General features: G+C 42.9%; 1 protein-coding gene across 1 annotated transcript; it reads left to right on the top strand.

Moving 5' to 3' along the window:
* Positions 1-510: 510 nt before the first annotated feature.
* Positions 511-3,866, top strand: LOC149289409 (cocaine- and amphetamine-regulated transcript protein-like). The gene is made up of 3 exons (XM_089490488.1): positions 511-642; positions 2,353-2,436; positions 3,759-3,866. Exons 1-3 carry the CDS (start codon positions 511-513, stop codon positions 3,864-3,866), a joined length of 324 nt encoding a protein of 107 aa, XP_089346614.1.
* Positions 3,867-11,695: the final 7,829 nt, after the last annotated feature.

Here is an 11,695-nt window from a genome sequence, read left to right as displayed (position 1 = left end):
TATATGTATACAAACACGCAAGCACATGAATTTTTCCACACTATATTCATATATTTGTAAAACTACACAGATACACATTTGGTGATAGCACAGGATACAACTGTATGTACTAAACATGATACCTTTCTAAATAGAAGCAAAGTGTAAATACCCAAAAGCAAAAGGGGTTAGGCATCAATGTTAACACATAATGGATTTTAATTATATTCTGCCTACACAACCTCCCACCTTCCAATCTATTTTCCATCCCAAGGGTCTAGCTGGGGTGTCCTATAATAAATAAATATTAAGATACATTTCAGATGTTGACTGTAAAAGTCAATGGGTTAATAGGAAAATAAGATTGTCAGGAAGAGCGGTAATATGTAAACAAACAAGAAAGTTTGTGTATGGGTGGGGGAATTAATGTGCCTTTAAGCACATAATAGTCAGTGTGGTTAACAAGAAGCTATAAAAGGTAGATGAGCACCATGGACAGCTCAGACGAGATAGAAACCCATAATCAGCACCATGGCTAGTGGTAGAGTACCTCTAATCTGTATCTCCTTAGCTCTACTCATGCTTATGGTGTGCACTGAGGAGTCAGTGGTTGTCAGGTCTACTGAGATCTCAGAGAACAACAGCCAGGAAGAGAAAGAACTGGTAAGAGCATCAGATGCATTTCCATTTCACTTGATTTATGTGCATACCTCCTGGGGAATGTACAAAGAACACTGCACTGTACCTTTGTGTCTACATGTGTGACATTTTCTGACACTTTTGAAACAATATCTACAGATATTGTACTTATTTCTGTTTATTATTTTTGAGTAATCCTTATTAAATAAGTAAATTGTTTTTATATATTATTGAACAGATTATTACTTTGGAGGGAGGTGGAAAAATATAAACTCCAACAGAAGTAGAACAAGACTTCATAATTCATCACATCTTGTCTTATGAAAAGAATGTGCTTATTTGGCTACTGTAGGCACAGGCCGTGTGGTGATTTTGGATGCTTACAATGTCATGGTGCGCTGGGCTTGTTTGGTTGTTGCACATTAGTGTTTAATAATGCTTCTGCTACCATTAATTGCATGTGGAGGGGTTCACTTATGTTGTGTGTGCTTCATGTATTGATACAAGCCTCAAGCAATAAGCCAGTATCCAACCTTATGCTGATGAGTCCCATAAAGGATGAAATCGCTATGCATGAGTGCTGATCTGGCTTTTGCACTTCTGTGCTGAGTCTGTTAAAAAGGCTGTCTAGTAAAGAGTACATTTGCGTCAAGGGGTCAATGTATAATTTTTAGGGTGCACTGATATAATCTGTCTTGCCAGCTATCTGCATGGCACTATGATCACTGTCAGGTACGTCCCAAAACATTGTGCTGCCTGGGTCCAAGCATTAAATGCTGCCCCCACAAAACCACTCTCATGCTCTCTCACACATTCTCACTCACTAAATGTCTTCTTACCTTTTTCAGTGATTTCTTCTGAGCCCCTGTCTACTTTCCCACAGCTCTGCTTCTTCTCTTGCCTCTTTTTGTTCTTCTGTCTTTTTTCTTCTGTGTATCCACACACACATACATACATACATACACACATACTCAGATACACAAACAACTAACACCCCCAAAGACATGTTCACACACTTAAATACCTGCACACACTAACATACTCAGACAAATTTTCACATATGAACATTCCCAGACACACACTCACAGACACACCCAGTGACACATGTTCCCACACTAACATACTCACACACACACACACACACAATTTCACTAAAATACCCAGAAACACACTTTTACTAACATAGCCAGACACACACACTAATATACCCAAACACATATTCTCACACTAAAATATCCAGGCACTCAATAATATACCCAAAGACACATGTTCACGTACTAACATACCCACACTAATATACCCAAAGACACAGGTTCACAAAAATACCCCCACACACAAACATATCCACAGACACAAACACACATACATCACCCAAAGACACATGTTCACATACTGACATACCCACACAGATACATACTAATATACCCAGACACAACCTAACACACTTAGACACACTAACATACCCAGTCAGATAAACAAACATACCCAGACACACAAGCATACCCAGATGGGTACTCATGAACCCGCCGGGACCCATTTAAGGGTATCCCACCTGAGAGTTATTGTGTGTCAACCGGTTCAGTATATAACTTCATGTATAAGGTCATGTATCTGTATGTTTTCAATCTGCCTAATAAAAAGTAAAAAAAAAAAAAATAAATAAAAAAAAAAAAAAAAAAAGAATGCTTTTTTTTTTAGGTTTTAGTGATGGCCCTTTTTTCCTTTACCACTCAGATAGAGGCTTTACAAGAAGTTCTGGAGAAGCTGAAGAGCAAACGAATACTTCCCTTGGACAAAAAGCTGGGATGGGTACCATCGGTAAGAGGCAGTCTTAAGAGGTGTCATAACTTGCCCTTTTAACAACAAACAGTAACACAAGGATATTGGGGGGAAAAAACCAAAACTATATTTATAAATACCATTGTGAACCAAATAGTAATTAATGAAACTGGCTCCTTCGCTTTTAGCAATTTCTATCACAAAGAGGCAGGCTAGCCACAAATCCTTTCCTTCATTGTTATGTAAAAGAGAGGGTGGCAGTGGTAACCCAGTCATACACCTTCATAAAGAAAGACTTAACATGTTTTATTTATTATAAGTTATATAGACATACTTGTGCAACTTTATTCAAGGGATAAATTACCGTATGTAATATCACTAAATTCAGGAAAACCTAAAATGTGTGGAGTACATTACTACTGTCATAGTAAGGTTTTATGCATTTGATTTATTACATAACAATAAAGAGTAGACAGATCTGGCTACGAGTAGGGAAAACATTGATACACAGACATGTCCGTATCCATGAGGATCAGGTATGGTATTCTAACAACGCTCTGTAATGAAGTTTGTTTTGAAAATAGTGTCATTAATGTATTCTGTGAAAAGCCCTGTATTCAGCAAGCAGGCGATCTGTATGGTTTAAACAGAGATCTACTATGAGAAACCGGCTGGGAATTGATAATTCATATAGCCTTAATGCACGAGAAAAACTGCTTGTGAGAAATAAGCATTGTTGCATTAAAATGAAACCGTGGATAAACCAGGCTGATTTTCAGGCAACTTAAGTGTAAAGCTAAATTCTATGGAACTCAAGTTGAGCTAGATTGTAAGCTTACAAGCAGGGCCCTCTTTACCTAAAGTATTGGTTTGTCTGTCTGTCTGTTCTAGTCTTGCCATTGTCTTTGAATGTGTTTATTGTCAGAAGAGCTGCATAGATTGTTGGTGCTCTAGAAATGTAAGATCATAATAGAAACAATCTTGAACAAACGATGTCCTCTTGGAGTACACTCAACGCAGCAGGATTTCGCACTAGAAGTAGCCAGTTAGATTTACAAAAAAAAAAAAGAAATGTAATGGTAATTATCAGAAAACCTAACAATTTTTCTTTGAAATAGCAACTTGATAATTTATAACTGCAACAAATTGATAGTCTCCAGGAGACTACTATTGGAAGGTTTCATGTAAAAAGTCATTTTCAAATTTATTTCAAGAAACGCTACAAATCTTGCACAAATCTGTGACGCTCTTCATTACTGGGCCGCTGATCTGGTATTCATTTACTTTGGGATTCTCTGCTATTTCTCTATAATAATTCTATGCTTGTGATGATACTAATTATCCTCCTCTTTCAACCACAGTGTGATGCTGGTGAGCAGTGTGCAGTGCGGAAAGGGGCACGTATTGGAAAGCTCTGCAATTGCCCAAGAGGGACTGCCTGCAACTTCTACATTCTGAAATGCTTGTGAAATAATTACAGCAAGGCGTTGGAGAAATATTGCAAGGGAACAAGAGATTAAAGATCCATTAGGGGTTCCTCTCTTTTTTACCGATATTCCTTTATTCGCAATTCTTTACTCTGTTTAAGAAGACGTAATCTTCTTAATCCAGTAGGTAGCAATTTCCACCTGAATCTCAAATTGTTACACTGGATAGACTTGTAAAATGATCTCTTCTCTGCCCTCAATTGAGCTCCTCTATATTAGATTTTGTTAGTCAGTTCTTAAGCAGCCCCAACAGTGCATGTTTTCAGAATCTCCCCCCATGATCACCGAAGGATCATACAATATCTAGCGTTCAGATTCAAGCTACTTACAGTCACAGGTGCTGATGTGTGGAGGAACTGTAAACTTGCACAGTGTGGTGATAGGATTTGGGCAATAGTTGATAATATCTGCATTGTATTGTACATACCTGTGCATTAATTCTGAGTAGTTATAGGGGTGATCACAAGAGCTGTTGAGAATGTTATGTTTCTGCGCTTGTGTCTTTTTAAATAAATTAATAGAACAAAGTCCATATTGGATCCATCAAACTTTCTTCATGGAATGGGTTAATTACCACATCACTTATAACTGGGGGTCTTTGATGTCAAATCAGAGAACATCACCTGTACAATACAAGCGTCTTTAGATATTATTTTGATCATATCAAATTTACTATTAAAAAAATATATAAAATTTGGAAAAAATGTGAGCCAATAGCATATCGCTATTTCAAATCCAATTTTCAAATCTGGGCATTCTGCACTCTTGTCCTATTTGGGACATCTTTGAAACAGGCCAATTCAATTTACCCCATCAAACCATATATGTTTGAAAACTAGGCAACCCAGGATATTCCAAATGCTAGTATGTTAACTCTTTTCATGCACTAAACTTTGCGGTTGCAACGTTTGTGTTTCTTTTCACGCACATTGTACTTCAGGTATAAATTTACAGCTCATTATATGTGACACAACACCCCAATGTGTTCAGCAACATCTTGCGAGTACAGTGATAACACCCATGTCAGGTCGTTTCTTGGACTAAAAGGTCACATTTGGGACATGCTCAATTCAGTTGATAAAAATTGGAATTTTTACATCTGGTTATTCTGCCCCATGTCCTATTTCAGACATCTCTGAAGCCGCCCAATTCAATTTACCCCGTCAAAACATTATGAAAATTACACAACCCAGGGTATTTCAAATGCTAGTATGTTAACTCTTTCCATGCACTAATTCTACCACAGGGTGTGTGGAAATTGCCTTCCTGCAAATAAAATATTGTTCTCTAGAGTCAATAATAGAGGGGGCGGGTTAGTTCTGACTTTCCTATAGTGCTTACTATATTTTTTGTTGATGGCAAGGAAACAGGAAGTTCTACTTACCGAGAGCTTCTTTTCCCTGCCAATCCCTGGTGACACTAAGGATAGACTCCTCCTCCATACCCGAGATTGGGCAGGACTCAAAAACCTTAAACACCCCTCCCCTCCTACTAACTCCAGTGAATACCAAAGACCACACAGGAAAAGCAATCTGATGCAACAAAAATTTTATTGAAAGGAAGGGAGGGAACAAAAACATGTCACCAGGGATTGGCAGGGAAAAGAAGCTCTCGGTAAGTAGAACTTCCTGTTTCCCTGCCATCCCAGGTGACACTAAGGATAGATGTACCAAAGCAGAAGGGTGGGTAGACTTAAGGAGACAAAACAGCTTCAAAGACCTTCTGACCAAAAAGAGAGTCCTCCTGAGCCATCTGGTCGAGACGGTAATGCTGTACAAAAGCGTGGAGAGTTCGCCAAGTAGCCGCCTTGCAGATCTGGTCAGGCGAAATACAACATCTTTCGGCCCAGGAAGTGGAGACCGTCCTAGTAGAGTGGGCACAGATCCCCACAGGAGCAGGTTGGCCAGCCGCAGAATATGCCAAGTTGATGGTCGCAACAATCCAGTTAGCGATGGAAGACTTGGAGATGCTGACACCCCTGTTGGGTCCCGAAGATTCCACAAACAAAAGAGATGACTTACGCAGGGGCAGAGTCCGTTCCAAATAGATGGTGAGGCATCTCTTCAGATCGAGAGAGTGAAGAGCTTCTTCTTCAGCTGAGCCAGGAGCAGGAAAAAAGGTAGGCAGCACGATCTCCTGATTCTTGTGGAAAGCCGACTGAACCTTGGGTGCAAATTCCGGCGGTAGAGAGAGAACCACCTTATCCGGGAAGAAACGGAGAAACGGTTCCTTCATAGACAGAGCCTGAAGTTCACAAATCCGACGAGCAGAAGTAATGGCTACTAAAAAGGCCGTCTTCAGCGATAGAAAATACAGAGAAACCGACTGAAGAGGCTCAAAAGGAGGTAACGTGAGTCTACGAAGGACGAGATTCAAGTCCCATGGAACCATTCTGGTGACAGAACTAGGACGCATCTGGACGATGGCCTTGGTAAAACATCTAACCGCAGGCAGAGATATAAGCTCAAACCCCAGGAGAGCACTGATGGCAGAAATATGCACCCTGATAGTGGAAGGTTGAAGTCCACTGTCGAGGAACATGAAGATGGCAAAATTCCCCTGGAACAACACCAACCGTGAAATCTCTTCCAGATCTTAATGTACCGCAGAGATGTAACCCTCTTTCTACTCTGCAGAAGAGTTTCAGCCACACGAAAAGAAAAAACTTGCGCTCTCAGCAGTTCGTGTTCAACCTCCAGGCCGTCAGGTGGAACACGGCAGGGTTTGGGTGCAGGAATGAACCCTTATGCAGACGGTCTCTCCAAGCCGGGAGCTTCAGAGGGGGAGAGAGACCTAGAGTGATAAAGTCCGAATACCAGACACGCTTGGGCCAGTCTGGTGCTATTAGGATCACGGAGGCATGATCCTTCTTGATCTTTTGTACCCTGGAGATCAGAGCAAACGGAGGAAAAACATAGGCGAGATGGAAATTCCACTCCTGGGCGAAGGCATCTATTGCCAAAGGATGATCCTGAGACTTGAGGGAAAAGAAGACAGGAATCTGAGCATTGTCTCTGGATGCCATCAGGTCGATCTCGGGTAAGCCCCACTGTTGGACGATGAGGTCGAAGGCTGCCGGATGCAGAGCCCATTCGCCGCTCAGTACCGGAGTTCTGCTCAGGAAATCCGCTTGAGAGTTCAGAGTCCCTCTGAGGTGGATAGCGGACAGAGTCATGAGACGGGACTCTGCCCAAAAGGAAATCCTGAGTGATATACGGAGAAGTCGTGCCCCCCTGTCTGTCGACATAGGCTACTACAGCCTGATTGTCAGAGCGAAGCAAAATGTCTCTGCCGGTGAGCAGATGTTCCCAGTGATGCAGAGCCCTTTCTACTGCAAGCAATTCCAGACAGTTTGAAGGAAGAAGATTCGCAGCTGGAGACCAGAGACCCTGCACGAATAGGTCCTTATATGTAGCGCCCCACCCCTTGATGCTGGCGTCGGTGGTGAGAAGAACCTTGGAGACAAGAGACCATCTTCTCCCTGCGGCAAGGATGTTTTGTTGGAGCCACCAGGCGAGGGAGGATCTGACATGCGGTGGAAGACAGACAAGCCTCTCCAGAGCCAAAGGGTTGTCTTCTAGCTGGTTGAGGATAAATCTTTGAAGAATTCTCATGTGGGCCAGAGCCAAGGGCACCGCATACCTTGCGGAGACCATCTTGCCCAACAGGGACATGCATAACCTCAAAGAGCTTCGGTGCGCAGAACGAACCCTGCGTACTAGGAGCCGAATCCCCTTGATCCTGGCAGGAGGAAGGAAAGCTTTCCCGGAGCAGGAATCCAGGCGAAGACCCAGAAACATCAGTTGTTGAGAGGGAATGGTGCAGGATTTGTCCCAGTTCAGAATCCAGCCAGGATCTTGTAACGTGTCAACCACCGTGGCAAGGTGAACCCGAAGAATCTGCGCTGTCCGGGCATGTATAAGCCAATCGTCCAGATAAGGAATGACTGAAATTCCCTGAACCCGGAAATGCGCTGCCACGACTGCCAAAAGCTTTTTGAAGACTCTTGGGTCCGCCGACAATCCGAATGGAAGGGCTTGAAACTGAAAATGCTGTACAGTCGAACCTCGAGGAATCGCCACTCTCAGGAAACGTTGATGCGATGGATGGATGGGAACGTGGAAACATGCATCCTTCAGATGCAATGAAGCCATGAAATTGTTGAGGCATAAGGTGTCGAGGGTGGATCTCACAGTTTCCATCTTGAACCGGACAAACTGGAGGTAACCGTTCAAAAAGCTTAAGTCTATGATGAGACGAAGACCTCTCGGCTTCTTGGGGACCAGAAAAACCAGAGAATAAACCCCCTGGCCTTGTTCTGGCCAAGGAACAGGACCCAGGACTCTGAGGTCTGTCAACTGTTGAATGGTGGATAACAGGACCTTACCTGGTCTGGAGGAAGGTGGGAGATCAAAAAACGGTCTGAAGGCCTGGTCCTGAATTGAAGACGATAGCCGTGTGATACAATGGCTCTCACCCAAGGGTCTCGGGTGAGTGAGAACCAATTGTCCCTGAAAAATCGGAGCCTTCCTCCCACCGGAATGGAAGAGGTGTCATTCAGAGTTCTTGGGGTCTTGAAACACTTTGGGAAAGGCGAGTCTGTCAAATCTCCCCCTCCCTCGAGGGAATCTGCCTCGGAAGTTCTGTTCTCTGGACGAGGGGTTGAATCTAGAACTATGGCCCCTAGATTGTCCCGGGAAGAATGGCCGAAAGGACTGCCGTCTTTTAGAAGGAGGCTTTTGCTGGGGCATCCAATGCTTGTCCCCTGTGGTTTTCTCCAAAAGGGACTCCAGCTCTTCCCAGAATAAAGTCTTACCCTTAAAAAGGATATTAAGAAGCCTGTTTTTAGAGGCATTATCCGCTGCCAGGCCTTAAGCCACAAGGCCCTTCTGGCTGCAGCTGAAAGCGCAGAAGCTCTGGCTGTCATTCTGATGTTTTCAATGGAGGCATCACAGAGAAAATCCACGGCCAATCTCACTGCAGCAACATTCTTGAGAATGGTCTCCCTGGGGGTCTTGGCAGCAATATCCTCCTCAATCTGGGAGAGCCAAATCTTGATTGCTCTGGAGACTGAGGCAGAAGCAATACCTGGTTTAAGGACGGCAGCAGAAGCCTCAAAAGATTTCTTTACTGCAGCCTCGGCTTTCTTTTCCATCTGGTCAGAGAAATGAGAGCCATCCTCCAGCGGTAAAGCAGTCTTTCTGGAGACCCTCATAACAGCAGTGTCTACCAGTGGGGTAGCACAGAACTGAGTAAAGTCTTCATCAAAGGGAAACATGCGCTTAACCCTTCTGGACAGGTTAACCCTCCTTTCCAGGTGGTGCCATTCCTGCTTGATAATGTCAGATATGAACAGGAAAAGAGGCGGACTGCTTGGAGAAGCTGGTACCAAAGAACAGGTCACTCTTCTGGGTGGAAGACTCCTCCAAATGCATGGCTGACCTAACAGCGGAAATCAAAGTCTCAATCTCTTCCACCAGGAACAAAAAAGAGCTCTCCTCCCGGATCTCGCCTTCCTCTGAGGAACCTTCCTCAACCTCTGGATAGTAAAATTCAGAGTCAGAAAACAAAGGCTGATGTCCCAGAAGAGCGGGGTCTTGCGATGCCGGAAGGTGGTGATAGGCAGGAACAGGAACGGTCTGACGGAAGGCAGACTGCATCTCCTCTTTAAGCCAGGTCAAGAACTCTCTACCCCCAGATGGCTCAGAATCCGCTACAGATCTCAGGCAAGCGGAGCAGAGCTTCTTCCTTGAATCCTGCAAAGCCTTGTGACACCCAGAACATTGGGCATGCTTGGACTTAGTAACAGCTTTCTTAGGCTTGTCCTCAACAGAGGGCGGCTCAGAGTTATCCGGGGCTGACATATCTAAAGATGTCACAGCACCCAGCCAAACAGCAGGAACACACAAAGAAATAAAATCACCTACCTTCATATATACTGAAAACAGGGTGCTGGAATCAGGCAGTAACCAGCAGCAGCCGCGACAAGGGAGCCGAAGCCGCTGCCGGGACGAGGGCAGCACAGCCGCAAACGGCGCCGCAGCCGCGGACACTGCAGGGACCAGCGATTCCATGGTACCGGAAGAAAAGCGCTGGGCAGCGCAGCACCAGCCGCCTGGCTTAAGGTGCAGGGTATCCCCCAGGAAGGGGGCTTAGCCCAGGGAACATGGCTCCACCTCGAGCCGGAGAAAATAACAAAAGGGATGACGAGTCCTCCCTACCTGATGTAGGGCAGGAAAAAACACTGGAGTTAGTAGGAGGGGAGTGGCTTTTAAGTTTTTTTGAGTCCTGCCCTATCTCAGGTACAGAGGAGGAGTCTATCCTTAGTGTCACCTGGGATGGCAGGGAAGAGATTTTACTAATTTCGATCAGGAAACCAAATAGAAGAAAAGTTAATTTTTTTTTTTTATCTAAACTTCTCAAAATGTTAGTATGTGAAGCAAGAAATTTTTACCCATGCTACCTAGTGGCATCCAAAATATTTGACACTCTTTATTATATAGAATATATATTAATATATCATTGTCACACACAGGGTAGAAGGAGACACTTAGGCAGGACTACAAGAACGATATATAGAGAGATATATATATACACACACACACAATATTGTATTGTTTATAATAAAACCAATTCCTTTCTACACAGCCACCCAGTACTCTTCAGTGTAAAATAAAGAGGACCAGCATTTGTTTACATTGGATTTTTTTTATTTTTATTTGCTCATCTATTGCAAGCTACGTGAATTCACAATATGAATCTCATTTAAACATTTTGGCTTTAGTGGCTAATCGTCCACATCAAGGCTGTCCATCTGGGCAAAATCCACACTAGTATATCAGAATACATTGCAAATGGCAACATTTATTTACCTACACAGGAGTATCCTGACCCTAACCATAGAAATGTAGATACTTGCCCTTACTCCGTGTGAGCAATGGCTGTGCCAACAGAGAACACCCTTAATTTTAACATTCTAGGGAAATGACTGACTTTTTTATTTTAGGTTCAAATAACCGCACTCTTTAGTTTCATTCACAGACCATGGAGATGGAGAATAATCCTTCATATACCACCTGAAAATAAAATAGCATTACAAGATCAACAGCTTATGTCCACAATCACAAAATGTGAACAGTGTAGTGTTTTACCATGAGATGTTACAAGTAATTGAAAAAAGTAACCTTCATAATATAATGATCCTTAACAAGTTAACAGTGTTATTTTAGTATTTTTCACACCATTTCTCAGAGAAAAAAAAAAAAAAAAAAGGGGTCACAGCATTCAGTGTATAGTATACAATTTAAATATATTTTGTTATAGAGCAGGATGCTAGAACTGGGTCCACAGAACACCAACGCTCATCCTGATACCCGCTGTAACCTTAGCTAGATTGAAATGTTTTAACAGCTAATCTTCTTCAGCTATAAGTTCAAGTGGATGAACTCTTACCTGTAACCCCCCCGCCCCCCCCAAGGAAACTATTTACCCTCTCTAGTCACCTGCATTATTTTTTGTTATTCATCGTGCCCCCTTGCTTATTGAGATAGTCTACCGTTCCCATCTTGGGAGTGTGCGTTACAAAACACAACTACAAATTACAATGAATGGTGTGTGTATAAATGCAATTTAAAAACACACCATAAAAAGAACAATGAACGGTGACAGGGCAATGTTACGCGTAGTGCAAACACAAAAATGTATTTGACCGTTACAACTCGCAATGTAACAGATGTATTAAAAATCCTGTTTTAGCAAGTTTTAAAACTAATCCAACCTCAAAATGCTGTAGGAGGTTAAATTGGAGAGAA

The sequence above is a fragment of the Sceloporus occidentalis genome, unplaced genomic scaffold (assembly GCF_023333645.1).
Source record: "Sceloporus occidentalis isolate IW3139 unplaced genomic scaffold, rSceOcc1.0.p SCAF_45, whole genome shotgun sequence".
Classification (NCBI taxonomy): Eukaryota; Metazoa; Chordata; class Lepidosauria; order Squamata; family Phrynosomatidae; genus Sceloporus; species Sceloporus occidentalis.
This window is presented reverse-complemented; position numbering and strand designations above follow the sequence as displayed.